This window comes from Leptopilina heterotoma, unplaced genomic scaffold (genome assembly GCF_015476425.1).
Source record: "Leptopilina heterotoma isolate Lh14 unplaced genomic scaffold, ASM1547642v1 Lhet_73, whole genome shotgun sequence".
NCBI lineage: Eukaryota > Metazoa > Arthropoda > Insecta > Hymenoptera > Figitidae > Leptopilina > Leptopilina heterotoma.
This window is the reverse complement of record NW_025111169.1, coordinates 2,069,295-2,084,878: the sequence shown is the minus strand read 5'-3', so window position 1 is coordinate 2,084,878 and position 15,584 is coordinate 2,069,295. Positions and strand designations below refer to the sequence as shown.

At 25.0% G+C, this 15,584-nt stretch overlaps 3 protein-coding genes across 8 annotated transcripts; 1 reads left to right on the top strand and 2 right to left on the bottom strand.

Annotated features, from left to right (window-relative positions):
* Positions 1-339: 339 nt before the first annotated feature.
* Positions 340-5,958, bottom strand: LOC122510744 (elongation factor G, mitochondrial). Its single transcript, XM_043625612.1, has 9 exons — positions 5,760-5,958; positions 5,160-5,318; positions 4,510-5,008; positions 3,903-4,167; positions 2,210-2,381; positions 1,716-2,006; positions 1,397-1,600; positions 959-1,270; positions 340-850 (listed from the first exon to the last, which is right to left on the bottom strand). Exons 1-9 carry the CDS (start codon positions 5,832-5,834, stop codon positions 587-589), a joined length of 2,241 nt encoding a protein of 746 aa, XP_043481547.1. The 5' UTR covers positions 5,835-5,958; the 3' UTR covers positions 340-586.
* Positions 5,959-6,195: 237 nt separating this feature from the next.
* On the bottom strand, positions 6,196-7,983 carry LOC122510745 (putative peptidyl-prolyl cis-trans isomerase dodo). The gene is made up of 3 exons (XM_043625613.1): positions 7,766-7,983; positions 7,079-7,291; positions 6,196-6,749 (listed from the first exon to the last, which is right to left on the bottom strand). Exons 1-3 carry the CDS (start codon positions 7,818-7,820, stop codon positions 6,529-6,531), a joined length of 489 nt encoding a protein of 162 aa, XP_043481548.1. The 5' UTR covers positions 7,821-7,983; the 3' UTR covers positions 6,196-6,528.
* A 217-nt stretch (positions 7,984-8,200) lies between these two features.
* LOC122510743 (neural cell adhesion molecule L1-like) lies at positions 8,201-15,448 on the top strand. Of its 6 annotated transcripts, none has more exons than XM_043625608.1 (7): positions 9,378-9,614; positions 10,274-10,347; positions 10,477-10,682; positions 12,550-12,685; positions 12,866-12,999; positions 13,285-13,528; positions 13,729-15,448. In XM_043625608.1, the coding sequence occupies exons 2-7, from the start codon at positions 10,311-10,313 to the stop codon at positions 13,827-13,829; spliced, it is 858 nt and encodes a 285-aa protein (XP_043481543.1). In that variant the 5' UTR covers positions 9,378-9,614; positions 10,274-10,310; the 3' UTR covers positions 13,830-15,448. The 6 variants fall into 6 exon arrangements, with proteins under 6 accessions (XP_043481545.1, XP_043481544.1, XP_043481540.1 ...); XM_043625607.1 differs by having other exon boundaries at positions 10,247-10,347; XM_043625610.1 differs by lacking the exons at positions 9,378-9,614; positions 10,274-10,347 and adding an exon at positions 8,201-8,341.
* The last annotated feature ends 136 nt before the right edge of the window (positions 15,449-15,584 follow it).

Genomic DNA, 15,584 nt, shown 5'->3' with positions numbered 1-15,584 from the left:
ATTGTTTTCTTCAAAATTTTAATAATAATTCTAAGACAATTTTTATGTAATATTATTTTTTGTTTATTTGAATTTTCGGAAATTTAATATTGAAAATATGGAAATTAATTGAATTTTAAAAAATTATAATGAAAAAATTCAAACAATTATTTTCTCAAAAAGCTAATTTTCATTTTAATTTTTTATTAAAACTTTCAGAAATCCAATTATTTTAAAAATTTGCAAATAAAAATTTTCAAAAATTGATTCTCGAATAGGTATTTTAACAAAATACTTAAAAAAAACAATTATTTTCAATCAAATTTTACAAAATTTCAATTATTTAAAAACTAGTTAATTCCATATTTCGAAAAATTAATTATTTTGGAAAAATTAATTGAAAATAAATTGAATATTTGACTAGTTATTTTTTACCAAAAAAAATCGAAATACATAATTTGTATTTTACACCAAAAAATGGTATTTTGTTTGCAATATTCAGAAGAAAAGTCGAAGAAGTCGCCTTTTTTTGAGAATAGTCGTAAGAATCGAAAAAATCGAACAATCCGAAGCCTGTTTACTAATAAACAATTACTCACATCTCACATTAATTCTTTTTCTTTTGCTGTTGAGGATTCATTAAATCCTGATATTCTTTGATGAGTTTTTCTTGTATTTCAGGCAAACACGGGGAATATCTCGAATATTCCATAGAAAATTCTCCTTTGCCTTGTGTCATCGACCGCAATTCACCAGCGAATCCAAACATTTCATTTAGTGGAACTTCCGCTCTCATTGTGAACCAGTTTTCACTTCCATCACTTCCCAAAATTAAACCTTTTTTCTTGTTAATCATACCCATGATGGTTCCCTAAAAATGAAAAATTGAAAACAAATTAAAAAAACAAACAAATTAAAAAGAAAAAATAATGTATTTTGATAGATAAATAAATAAATAAATAAAACGAATTTTTCTAACCTGGAATTCATCTGGACTTGTGATTTCTACTAACATAATAGGTTCCAAAATTATCCATGTCCCGTTATCAAAGACATCCCTTACAGCACCTTGACCTGCGTGGTAGAAGGCCAATTCGGATGAATCGACGCAATGATTCGCACCATCCTGAAGTCGAAACATAACTCCAGCTACTCGATTGCCACTGAGGATTCCCTTCTCACAGACGTTCAAATATCCTCTCTTTACACCAGGCACAAATTGTTTTGGTACATTTGTTCCAACTGTCTCATCACGGAACTCAAGAACCGTATTTTTATTAGGTGGAAGAGGCTGAAACGAAAATAAAAAATTAAAACTAAAACCCCATTGACACAATGACTGTTAAATCGCCAAATAAATAAAGTTTAAATTTAGTAAGAAAATTTCTATCATTTAATTCAATTTGTTATCACTAACCTCCATAACACCAATAACCCGACCGAATTGTCCAGCTCCTCCGCTCTGCTTTTTATGTAAATAATCAAATTCACAAGGAGAAAGTAATGTCTCACGAAAGGCGACTTTCGGTTTACCAAGTGTCACCGGACAATTGTATTCACGTTCCATTCGTTGGGCGTATATTTCCAAATGCAATTCTCCCATTCCGGATATTAAACTTTCCTAAAACGTAATTATAAAATAATAATATAAAAATAATTTTGCTTAAAAATTTTTTTTTTTCTTATAATTCCGTCAATGTAGATTACTATATTTTAATTTAAGTAAGATAACTCACTTTATTGTCAGTGTCATAAGTGAAACGTAACGTAGGATCTTCTTTGGTAAATCTGGCAATAGCTTTAGCAAAATTATCACGATCCTTTGAATTTTTCGGATGAATGGACATGGAGATGACAGCGTCCGGTACGTAGATTGACTCCATAGAAAGTTGTAATTTTGAATTATTAACGAAAGTATCACCCGAAGCACAATCAACTCCAAACAAAGCGAAAATATCGCCAGCGTAAACTTCAGTCACATCTTCCATTTGATTTGAATGAAGACGAACCAATCGCACGATACGAACCTGTGAATAATTTTATACTGAAATTAACGCACTCAGGTGTCGAAATTAATTAATTAATCGAATTAATTCGAATCACTGAAACTATGTACTATTTTTATCTGAACAAAAAAAATGTTTAGGTTGATAAACAAAATTTATTCCTCTACAATTACGTTAACCAAATTCACGCTGAAATTACATTAACAAAATTTATGGTTAATTACCTTTTTGTTTGTTCTTGTATTAATAATATTGTCTCCTTTCTTCAAAACTCCCTGGTAGCATCGGAAGTACGTCAATTGACCGAACTTGCCGAGTTCCAACTTGAAAGCCAAACCGATGAAAGGATTTGCATCATTTCGTGCCGGATTCATCAGGATCTTTGTTGGTTCTTTTCTAATATAGAAATAATATTGTTTGAAACTGTTAATTATTTTAATTTTTTAAATTATCTCCAAAAAGAATTGTAATTATTTTTCAAGACCCTATTTTTTATGAGGCTGAAGTCAGCAACGTTTTTAAAAACGAAAACGAAAAAATATTGCAACTATTTATATTATGTTTGCTTCAAATTCATATTATTTTTGAGCAATTGTGATTTAAGTAACAATTAGATTCTTTAAAATCGAAGCTCATGAAAATTAGAGATGAATTTAACTTAAAAACAATTTCGTTTCTGATTTTTTGTTTTTAAAAACGTTGCGGAGATCAGACTCAATTTTTTTTGGAATTTCTACATTAAATCATTAAAAACTTAAATAATTTTTGTTAAAATAATATTTAAAAACTTATTTATTTTCATTGAAATTTCAAATAATTTCAATGCAAAACCTTTTGAAATTTAATTACTTAGCTAAAAATTACAACTGCAATTTTCCAAATAGTCAATTATTTTCTAGAATTTTTGAACAAAATTATTCAAATAACTTTAATAATTTTGAAAGAAAAAAATAATTTTTTTAAATACTTTTACGACGATTAAAATTTTATGAAGATTTTAATTTAAAATCCTTGTAGATTTTCATTGTCTCTTAAAATTTCTGTTATAACGCTTCAAATATTCAATTATTTTTAAAAATGTTATTCATTTTTAAATCAATTCTTATTAGAATTCAACGAAAATTGAATTATTTAAATACAAATTTTTTGTAAAATTTAATTATTTTCCAAATTTTTAGTTACAATTCTTCAAAAAAATACAATAATATTAAAAATAATTTCTTAAAGTGAGATAATAAAATTCTTTGAAATACAAAATTCATTTTTATAAAATTTGAGAAAATTTTCTATTTTTTCAATTTTTTAAAATTATTTTCGGAAATTCAACTATTTTCAAAAAACTTTAATTTAAATTTTTTTAAACATTTTTTCAGAATTTCTATAAATAAAATTTTTCAAAATTTGAATTAAAATTTCAAAATACTTTCAATGTATAATAAAACCTTTTGAAATTTAATTATTTTTAAAAATTAGAATTGCAATTCTTCCAATTCTTCAAATATTTTCTAAAATGTTAACTGAAATTCTTTGTCAAATCAATTCTTATCAAAAAGTTGTAACACAAGAATTTAATTATTTAAATACAAAAGTGATCAAATAATTCATTATTTCTAAAAATTGCAACTGTAACTCTATTTATGGATTTTTTTTAATTTGACTATTTAAGACTTTCAATAATTTGATATTTTCTTTAATGCTGAGGATAAATTAAAATTTCCCTACTTTACTGTTTTGTGAAAATTCTGTTATTGTAAAAATTCTAGAGGAATTAATTTCACTAAAACATTAATTACTCTATTTACAAATTAATTGTCAAACTTTTGATATGAAAATTTGAGCTTTAAAACAATTTGAAATCAAAAAGCCCTGACTTCACGTGAGGATAGAATATCTCGATTATTATTATATAACACTTACCCTTCTGTTTCCTTAATTGCAAAATTTGAAACTTCACCAGGATTTGGTAAATAATCAAGAGCGGCGTCCAAAAGTGGTTGTACCCCTTTGTTCTTCAATGCCGTGCCAACCAGAACTGGTACAAATGTTCGTTTTATACAAGTTCGTCGAATTGCAGCCATTATGTCCTTTTCGGTCATGGGCGTTTCATTAATGAACATATCGCCCAGTGTTTCGTCAACATTCGTCAAGTGTTCAATTAATTCCTGCCTTCTATCGACGACCTCTGTTAATTTAAAAAAATATTAATAAACAAACAAACTAATAGAATTATTTAACAAATGAGATCACTGAAATTAGCGTCGACACTCAGAGTCAAAAAGTACTTTCTGGGCTTTTTAGTGATTAAAATGATACTAATTTTACCATTTTCATTCATCTGGAGAATTGCAATTCTGAAACTATCCATTTTAACTCAAAATCTTGGAAAAAATTATCAATTTTCTCAATTTCCGCAAAAAGGAAATTTTGTTTTGACGCTTAAAGTCGATGCTAAATTCAGAGACGTGGCAAATGAGTAAAAATGGACGTAATGATGGAAAATAAAAGAAAAATCGTAAACACTTGCCTGCTCTCATATTTTGTGGAACTTCGTCCTGTCTAATAGTCTCTCCATAATCTCCATCGAAATAGAGCGCTTTCTGATGAATCAAGTCAATAATACCTTGAGTTTCACTTTCCTTTCCTATTGGCAACTGAATAAAAGCTGCATTGTGCTGCATTTTCGTTCTCATTTGCTCGAGAACTCTATAAGCATTTCCACCCATTCGATCCAGTTTATTGATAAATGCCATAAATGGAACGTCATATCTTTTCAATTGACGATTGACAGTCAGTGTTTGTGATTGAACACCTCCAACGGCGCAAAGAACGAGAATTGCTCCATCCAAAACACGTAGAGCTCTTTCCACCTCGACTGTGAAATCAACGTGTCCTGGCGTGTCGATTATATTAATATTGTGATCCTTCCAAATTGTATAAGTTGCCGCCGATTGAATGGTTATTCCTCGTTGTCTCTCCAATTCCATACTGTCCATTACTGCTCCTACATTATCTCTACCACGCACCTAAAATTTTTTTACAATTACAAAATTAATTTTTGCTAAATAAAAGTTCAATTTTAATTTTCTTTTCTACAAAAATTTTATTTTTCCCTGATTACCAGACAAAATTTTTTACTTTTTCCCTTTCCTGTTAAAAATCTTTAAAATATTTTACCTCGTGCATCTCGGCAATTCTTCCCGTATAAAATAGAATTCTTTCAGTAAGAGTTGTTTTACCGGAATCAATGTGAGCTGATATACCAATATTTCGTATGTTTTCTATTGCTTTGTGTTCTGCGAATTTGTCGTGCGATGCCATGTAACGAACATTGTTCTGAAAATAAAATAACTCAACGTCTTTTAAAAAATCATTTTAAAGTCTAGGTACAAATTAATTTTTCAGTAGATTTACAATCTTGTTATGGAATTTTATAGAAACTTGTAAAATTACATCTTTGAAATCAACAAATTTTAATTGCCTTTTATGAAATTTATATTTTCAATTAAAACTGTGTCAAATTCACAACTTTTTACATAAAAAACTATTAAATACAGAACAATTTGCAGTATAGTGACAGAATAATAAAACTTGAAAAAAATTGTTATCCATAAAAGAAATTATACAAAACATTTTATAAACAATAACTGGCAATATAAGTTCATAAAAACTATAAATCATATTAGTTAATCAATGCGAAATTATTGCAGAATTTTTCTATAAATGTTATAAATTAAGATTTCGAAAAGGAGGAACATAACCTAAAAACTTTCTTACCTGAAAAACGCAAGGATGCAATTTTGACAATCTTCTAGGATTGACATAATGTCGAATAGCCGTTATAAACGTCATGATGGTAACTTTTGATTGATTAATAAACTAATTGTTTAATATTTACATAAATAAATTAATTACTCCGGTGACACACGCCATGCAACCAAAGCAGAACACAAAATTTCGGCCCTCTGGTGGCATTCTCTCCGCATTACAAAATCATAAATCCAGCCAATGAAATTTTAGGCGCCAATTTCAATACTTTTCAATTAAAAATAATATTTGTGTTGTAAACTTTGTAAAATAAAGCCTGCAAGATAAAAATAAAAAATAGTTAAATAAAATTATCCTACTTATTAAAATTAAAACAAATAATACGAAATTAAAATAATAAAAATCTCCACTTACAACATAATATTCGTTACCAAAAGACACTCCATTACTTTCAATTGATTTATTATTCTTGCTACAAAAAACAACTCTTATCAAAATTAAAAAAAAAATCAAGTTAAATATTTAATCATATTCCGTAAGAGAAGAATTACATGCACTCTAATTTATAATTGTGTATATATTCTCAATGAAAAATTAATTAATTAATCGAAACAAAATCGAATTATTACTGTGCAAAAGTCAGAAGTAAAATATTATTATGCAACTTTCAAAACAAATTTGATATTAAGATTGCGTATTTTGCAAAAAAATTTACGAGTTTTTATAATAATGAATACTCATAAATAATGTTATTGTTGTTATTATAGCGTACAATTTTTTATGCGGTTCGTTGAATTAAATGAATTCCACTATCTGTATTAACGGCTTGAGAAAGTTCGCCAACTTTAAGTGCAAAAGCTGCTTGTTCAAATGGTTTTTGCATTGCACCTCGTCCAAAAGGTCCAAGGTCGCCTCCCCGTTTCGCTGAACTGCAGTCACTGTATTTTGTTGCGAGATCGGAAAATGTTACTTTTCCCGACACAAGCTGCTCTCTATAAGCTAAAATCATTTTTTTCTACATTAAAATCAGTAAAAAAAATTTAATTCTTATGATAATAATCAAATAATAAAAATCAGTAAAAAAAATTAATTCTTATGAGAATAATCAAATAACCTAAAATATTGTTTTTAAATTGTTTCAATTGTATTCTATAGAGTTTAATATAATGGTTAATAATAGATAATAGTAAATAGCTAATAGTAAATAATTAATAGATAATAGTAAATAGTTAATAATAAATTATTAATAGTTAATAGTAAATAGCTAATAATAAATAATTAATAGCTAATAATATATAATTAATAGTTTAAAATAGTATAATAGTTACAGTTGATTAGTTCTAAAGCTTCGGCTTTAGACCTGGTGATTTTTTCTTCTCTCCAGGACGAAGGTCTCCGAGAACCCGAATGTTTGACTAAAAGGTGAGAACATTGAACTTCATCAGGGCCACTGTCGGTACCATTTCCGGATTGTTCCGCAGGTTTATCAGGTCTATCCCACTGACTTTCTTTTGTATGTGTATTTAAATAGTAATGTTGTCCTGATACATTAAACAAAACAATATTAATAATTACATGTTTTTAACATAACCATATCAATTGAACATTCTTGAACATTTATCACACTTCATTAAACATTAATATTTAAATTTTTAATATTAATCAATAAGTTCATAATTTACTACTTTACAAAACAGTAAAAAATTCATTTGGTCAGACAATTTTATCAACAAACAATTGTTTATAAATTTATTTTATCCTAATAACGATTAATGCGTCAAAAATAAACACCTTTGGACTCGTGAATTCTGTGTGAAATGTCTATGGAATGTCCATGAAATGTCAATATGACAGAAGATGTAAAAATTCTCTATCTTAAAGGTTAAGTTAACAAGGCAAATAAACAATGATATTTAAGAAAAAAAATAGATTTTGTTTGTATATAATGAACAGTTAAGTATATAGTTGTACAAGAGAAATTTTGGCTTATATATATATATATGCGAAAAACACACCGGTAGATCTGCTGAGTCGTTTCTCCCATCCGGCAGGTAATTCTTCGTCAGACATTATTAATAAAATTGGATTTTTTTCAATAAAAAGGAAGAGTTAAAATTATGTACTTAAGTTAAAAAAAAAATTGTAACAAACAATTCCACGCCTTTTAAACTTAAGAATACCCATACAAGGCAGCTGTAAACGTCGGTAACCTATAATTTGACCGCAGATTACGTATGATATAGATGGTGAAACGGGTAATGAAATTACTGCGTCGGTAATTTATTACCGACCTGCCCACTAGGCAGGAAAGCGGGATTTTCAAATTTTGTAAACATTAATCAAATTGTAAACAAATTGTACATAATGTACAATTGTAAACAGAAACTTGAATATTAATAAAATAATAATTCGGAGAAGTTTTTTAGTGTTATTTGAAGAGTATAAAGAATCATCTTTTCATCAAAATTTCGCTTTTTAAATACAAATTGAAACAAAATATTTTTAAGTGGATAAAACTATTTATAACAAGACTTGTTTAAGTAGAAACAGTAATTTTGATCAACCATAACTAATTTACAAACTGTCAAAGGGTAAACAACTGTTTTGACAAGGAACTTTAAATTCGTACAGTTTTTAACCTATAAAGTTTTTAATTAACCTAATTAACTATAACTGAGGCAAGAATATTTTTTATTTACAAATTAGTGAACAAGAAAATAAAAGAATTAGTGACATAATGTCATATAAGAAAATTGAGAAATAAGGAAAGAGAGAAGAAATATAAAATGACATAAATTAACATGTCTGGTTCTTAAATTAAAATTTGTTTGATTCCTTAGAACAATAGGAATATCTTCAAATTACAGAATGACAGTTGTACTTTAGTGATGACATCATTTACTTAATTTCCCCTTGCACATTTTAATACTTCCCTTTTAATGAGTGATATTATTTTTTGCTTTGTTTTCTGTATTTTTATTCATGCCCTACACTGCCTTACAGTTTCGGCATTAAACTCATCGCGGAAAGTTATCGAAACATTTAATAAAATACTTAATAAACTATGAATTCTTATCAAAATTCATGGTGCTACTTAATCTTTTTTTTAATTCTTTTTAATCATTTAAAATGTAGGGGTGAGTTAAATCGCTTAAATTAAATTACACTCATTACTGTGAATTATTAAATTATTAATTAATAATTAATTGACGAATTAATTATTAATTGATTATATTAAATCAAATTGTTATTAATTGTTAAATTATTAATTAATAATACCAAATTAAATTTTTGGGAAAGTAGAAAATTGAACGGTGTAAATTATTATTAAATTAAATTAATTATCATCAATTTATTGAATTATTAATTAATAATACCAAATTCAATTTTTGGGGAAGTAGAAAATTGAACGAGTAAATAATTATTAAATTAAATTAATTATTAGCAATTTATTGAATTATTATTAATTACTAATTAAATTATTAATAATAATTTAATTATTAAATTAAATTTTTCGTTGAAGTAGAATTTTGTGCGAGCGAAATTCTTTCAGTGCAAAAAACAATTCTTTCCAAGTAAATTTCACTCGAAAAGAGTAAATCTTTATTTCGAATAATCGAGTATTTGCGAAGAAAGGTAGTTATTTTCAAAAGTAAGATGTAAGTGTCATAAAGAGATGATTGATAGTGACTCGTGTGGACAAAAAATTGATTCAATTTCCCGCAAAGTTTACTTGAAAACCAAAGAGAAAAAAGAATCAAATCCTGCGTGGATGGCGCAAACTCTTTTTCAAACAGCATCCCCATCAGTTGCATGTCAGCAATTGTAACGTTCGCTTTATCCGCGAGTAATTGTTTTAATAAAGTAACTTTCATAAATTCTTTTTTAAATTGTGATTTCAAATTTTTAATATAATAATAAATAATATTAGCGAAAAATAATTTCATTTTTCCACTAATTACGAAGCTATTTTAACGAATTTTTTTTTATCGTAGTAATAGTGAAGAAATGTTTCTTCAATTGTGAATTTAATAGAATTAAATAACAATTCGAAAGCTAAATAACAATTTAAAAATTAAATTAAATTAATAATTTAAAAAATAAACGACAATTCGAAAATTGAATAACAATTTAAAATTAATAATAACAATTCAAAAATTAAATAATAATTCAAGAATTAAATGACGATATAAAAATTAAATAACAATTAAGAAATTAAATGACAATTGAATAGAAATCAAATAATAAAATTATCGCTACACTGAGAAAAAATGTATTTAATTTCAATAATCGACTGTTACCAAACAAATATTTACTCTGAAGCAAATAATTTTTATTTAAACCAAATTAAGTGTCTTCGAACCAATTTATTGCAAATATTGCTATGAAAATAAAAAAATAGTTAAAATAATTCAATAGAAAATAAATTTAATAGCAAAATATTGTTTAAATTTTTAATAAAAATTACTTGACAATAAATATTTATTTTCTAATAGTCTAGAATTAAAAAATACACTTTTCAGTGTATTAAGAATAAAAAGAATAGAAAAATAGATAATTATGTGCCATATTATTCAAATGTTCCTCTTCTTTGGCGGTAAGTTCCATAAAGAATGGAATTAAATATTGTCAATTACGAAAAAAATGAAATTATTTTATTCTAATCTGGAATATTTTTCTAAATTAATAGAAGACATTTTTAAAGAAATAAATTTTTTTCCACCAGGTGTGCTAGCCTTAAAGGATTTGAAACTAATGGTACCTGGAACCGTCCGATCGGGAGATGCCGTTTGGTTAACGTGTGATTATGATCTTCAGGGAAAATTACTTTACACAGTAAAATGGTACTTGAACGACGCCGAATTTTATCGTTATTCGCCAAAACGAAATCCTCCTGGACTTGCTTTATCTGTGAAGGATATAAAAGTTAACGTAAATAAAAATAGAGAAGTATTTTTAATTTCATCTATTTTAGAAAGATCTTTACATTATTAGAAAAAAAAAAAAATAATAAAATGGAAATAATTGAATTCTTCCGAAGAATTTTATTGAAATTTCTAAAAATCCCAATTTAATTCTTTTTGAAGACTATCTTGGATTTTTTTTAAATAATGGAGTTTTTTCAATAATTTCAAATGAAAATTTTGAAAGTATTTGAATTTTATGAAGTTTATTTTATGAACCCTTTCAAGTTTTTAAAATACATAATCGTGTTTGTTAATAATTGAAATTAAACATTTAATTATTCGATTTTATTAAAATTTTTAGAAAATAATTAAATTCTCTCAGAATTTTATTACAATTCTTGAAAATAATTGAATTCTTTCTTTTCCTTCAAATACTATTAAAGGTTTTGACAATAATTGAATTCTCTCTTAAAGAAATTTTTTGAATATAATCGATTTTTTAATAATTGAAATTAAACATTTAATTATTGAATTTTATTAAAATTTTTAAAAAATTAAATTCTTTTAAAAAATTTTATTAGAGTTTTTGTGAATAATTAAATTCTTTCAGAATTTTATTACATTTCTTGAAAATAATTGAATTCTTTCTTTTAGAAGGTTTTGACAATAATTAAATTCTCTCAAAATATTTCTTTAATTTTTTTAATATAATCGATTTTTTCAATAATTGTAATTAATAATAATTTTACTATCAAAATTTTATTAAAATTATTGACAGAAAATTAAATTCTTTTAAACAATTTTATTAGAGTTTTTGTAAATAATTAAATTCTTTTGAAGAATTTCTTCGTTTTTTGAAAGCAATGTATTTTTTTTAAATAGTTTTACTTGAACATTTTTAAAATAGTTTTTTTTCAATATAATTGAATTCTTTCTTTTTTTTAAAATACTATTAAAGGTTTTGACAATAATTGAATTATCTCAAAAAATTTCTTTAATTTTTTGAATATAATCCATTTTTTAATAATTGAAATTAAATTTAATTATTGAATTTTATTGAAATTTTTAGAAAATTAAATTTATTTAAAAACTTTTATTAGAGTTTTTGTTAATAATTAAATTTATTAATTTTATTAAAATTATTGATAGAAAATTAAATTCTTTTAATCAATTTTATTAGAGTTTTTGCAAATAAATAAATTCTTTTTAAGAATTTCTTCGTTTTTTGAAAACAATGTATTTTTTTAAATAATTTTAATTGATTATTTTTTAAATAATTTTTTTCAACTTTTTAAAATAATCTTGTCTATTAATAATTAGAATTAAAAATTTGACTATTAAATTTTATTATTAATTTTATTAAAAATAATTGAATTCCTCAGAAGAGTTTTACTATTTGTAAAAATATTTTAATTGTTTCAAAGAATTTATTAAAATTTAAAAGTTTAGAAGTAATTATAATTATATTTTAGAAAATGTTAGAAATAATTTGATTTATATTTTGATTAAATTTACAGAAAATTTGAATTAAATTTTAGACAAGTTTAGAAATAATTTAATTTATACTTTAAACAAATTTAGAGAGAATTTGAATTACATTTTGGAAAAATTTAGAAATAATTTGATTTATATTTTAGAAAAATTCAGAGATTATTTCTTTCGTATTTTATAAAAATTTATAATTAATTTGCCTCGTATTTTAGAAACATTGATAAATAATTTAATTTATATTTTACAAACATTTACTGATAATAAAATAAAGAAAGCATTCTTTTATTATAATTCACACTAAAATATTGAAATGAAAAATGATATGAATTTTTTACTATAATAGATGAAATTTGAAGAAAATAAAAATGTTCTTGACAAATTGCAGTATGTAAATTTTGCAGCTTACCAGATCCAATATGAACGATGTCATGTTGCTTGATGTTTCGAGAAATCAGACTGGAATTTACAAATGTGAAGCAACTGAAGAATTCCCGACGCTTGAAACTCGGACACAACAATCCTACATGATGGTCGTTGGTATGTAAATTTTTCCACTTTTTTTCTCGAAAAAAAAAACAAAAATGAAATTATTAAACAAAAAATAAATTATTAAATAAACATAAAAAAGAATTTCCTTCTTTTCTTTTATGTTTATAAAGTCCGTTCAAGTTTCTATTTATACAGCAATTTTATTTTACTAAATTTTGCAATTAACAGAAGTACCAGAACAAGATCCGTCAATATTAGTTCAAAGAGATCGTTTACCAGTTGGAGAGACACTTCGAGCGAATTGCACATCAGGATCGTCTCTTCCTGCTCCGATAATTACGTGGACTATTAATGGAGAACCTGTAAGTATTCTCTCGAAAAATTTAAAAAATTTCAGTATTTATTAGAAAAAAATTGTTGTTAAATAATTTTCTAATTATTTAATTATTTATTATTTTATCAAAATAATTTGATTTGTTTTTTTAATGAGACTTCTATTTGTAAAAATACTTTTATCACTATTAGAAAGAATATTAGTTTGATAATAAAATTATTTTCCTTATTGTAAAATCCATTTTTTTTCTCATTAAAAATATTTTCTCTCTTCTTTCTTCAAATTAACAGTTTTTATTTTCCTTTTCTTTCAGCTTGATAATAATAAAATGGAATTTCGAATAAATTTCCGCAATATTCCAATGTATGCGGAAAAATTTATGACCCGATCGAGTCTTGAGATCAAAATTGTCCCCAAATTATTTCAAGACAGTAAAATTCGTTTACGATGTTTTGCGAATATTCATCCTGTTTATCAAGCAACGGCCGAACTTGAGATTACTGAAGATGTTCCATTTATTGCATCCATCACTGGAAATGCTTCCCCTCGTAATTATCGTGAGTAAAAAAATTTTCCTTAAATCTTATTTACAAAAAAAAAAAAATTATTTACTTCGAAATAATTCATTTTTCGAAATATAATTCAGTTTTCGAAATATAATTCATTTTTCGAAATACAATTCTTTTTTCTTCTATTTAACATAAAATATTTTCTGCTCATTAATCATTTTCTGTGTTTTCTTTCGTTTTCTTGATAGAGACAAACGTGTGCAGTCGAAATAATTTATCCGTCTGTCTGAATTTGGCGACGACAGTTTTTTTGGTACTCGTTGCAGTAACAGTTACAAATGTGAGGTAGTTTTATGAAAGAATTTTATGGAACATTGCGCATTTCGACTAATTGCAGTGCTTATTATACTGCGTACGAAGTAGATAGATAGTGAACAGTATAATGACACTAAAAACTTTATGAATACACAAACAAAATATACATTTTTTAATTTTTTTTTATCATTCTTTTTCAATTCATTTGTTCACACATTTTTCATTAAAAATATTGTCGATATTAAATAATATTTAAGAATATAACTATAAGAATTGTCACATTTTTTTATCGAGTTCTGTTATTTGTAATATGTAAATAAATTAATATTTTGCAAAAGAAAAAAATTAATCAGAATTGTTCATAAAAACTCAATTTAGAAAATTGTTCCAAAATTTCTCCAAAAAAAATTTTTTTTTCTAATTTAATGCTAAAGGAAATCAAAAAATTAACAATAAAAATTAGTTTTCATTGACCTATAAAAGAGAAATAAATTAATAGAGTCGTTGAAACTCTTTTCTAATAGAAACCATAAAGGATTTTTTGCTCAATGAAGTTGAAATCGAAATAAAACTCCAAGAGCGGGTCAGCATTAAAATTAATGCGATTTGTTCGGTTTACGATTTGAAAAGTTTTCAGAATTCAACTCAATTACTAATCATAGTAATTATAGAACTTTTTTAATAGAAAGAAATTTTTTTTTTAATAAAAAGAAATTTGAAGTAAAAGAAGTAAATTTTTTTTAAATGATTATTTTCCAAATTATTTTACGCACTAAAGTGTTTCGGTTATAATGAAATTTATGCCGTTCCATTAGAAAAGAAAGAAGAACATTTGAATTTATGGAATAAAAAGCACTTACGCCCTGAGCAAAATTGCTTTTTCAATTTCACAAAGTGCTTTGGTAAAAGACTATCCATTACCCGAGAAGAAACAAATACAAGTCAATAACAAAGAATCGTAAAAACAAAACAAACACGAATATTGACACCATATTGACACTTCTGATAAGAAAAGTATTTGTAACTGACATTTCTGACATTTTTATTAAAAATAAAAACAAATTATTTTTCATTAATCTTTAAATATTGACAATTTTAAGAATTATTAAATTAACTAATTTGATGAAATCAGAAATGAAAAAAAAAATTAAAGAGTTAAAAAGTTAAAAGTTAAATAAATGTTTAATTAATTATTTTTACTAGCTTTCCAATTTTCCAAAGAGAGTAAAAATGGATTTAAACGAAAAGAGAAAAACTGCTGACAATAATATTCTCCCTCTTCTATCTCTCGAAAAATTAAAAGCGAAAGAAACACATAAAATTTCTCTAATAAACAATGAAAATCAAAAGAAATGGAAAGAATTTATTGACAGACTTCCAGAATCACAAAATGAAACCGTTCCCAGAGAACTTGATAAGTAAATTTGAAAACAACAGAAATATAATTTGAATTTATCAAAAATGAATGCAATAAAATTTGTACGAATTTAATAGAGAAAGTTCATTCATAGATATTGGCGATGGAAAAACTATAAGAAATATATACCCGAAGAACGAACAAATTTTCGGAAAACAATGTCAATTGGTCCTAAAATCGATCAATTTGGTCGTCTACCAATACCTGAGGATTTAAATAAATTTCGAACTTGTACTGATCATAAATTAAACAAAATCGGAGCATATCTAAGAAAAGGGGATGGTCTTCGAAAAATAGAACAATTGAATAAAGAAAAAGAAAAATTGAGTAAAGAAAAATTAAATAAAGAAAAAGACAAATTTCGCAAGAGTA

Excerpts from the sequence above, each read along its gene's own strand:
- LOC122510744 (XM_043625612.1), bottom strand. The coding sequence starts at position 5,834 with ATGACGTTTATAACGGCTATTCGACATTATGTCAATCCTAGAAGATTG. Across the intron at positions 1,271-1,396 it reads GGGTTATTGGTGTTATGGAG|CCTCTTCCACCTAATAAAAA; the intron begins GTTAGTGATAAC and ends TTTTCGTTTCAG. Across the intron at positions 851-958 it reads CAAGTCCAGATGAATTCCAG|GGAACCATCATGGGTATGAT; the intron begins GTTAGAAAAATT and ends TTTCATTTTTAG.
- LOC122510743 (XM_043625605.1), top strand. The coding sequence starts at position 8,815 with ATGAATTCTTATCAAAATTCATGGTGCTACTTAATCTTTTTTTTAATT. Across the intron at positions 10,683-12,549 it reads TGAAGGATATAAAAGTTAAC|CTTACCAGATCCAATATGAA; the intron begins GTAAATAAAAAT and ends TAAATTTTGCAG. Across the intron at positions 13,529-13,728 it reads TGCTTCCCCTCGTAATTATC|AGACAAACGTGTGCAGTCGA; the intron begins GTGAGTAAAAAA and ends TTTTCTTGATAG.
- LOC122510745 (XM_043625613.1), bottom strand. The coding sequence starts at position 7,820 with ATGTCTGACGAAGAATTACCTGCCGGATGGGAGAAACGACTCAGCAGA. Across the intron at positions 7,292-7,765 it reads ACGACTCAGCAGATCTACCG|GACAACATTACTATTTAAAT; the intron begins GTGTGTTTTTCG and ends TTAATGTATCAG. Across the intron at positions 6,750-7,078 it reads AGCTTTAGAACTAATCAACT|CTTATAGAGAGCAGCTTGTG; the intron begins GTAACTATTATA and ends AAATGATTTTAG.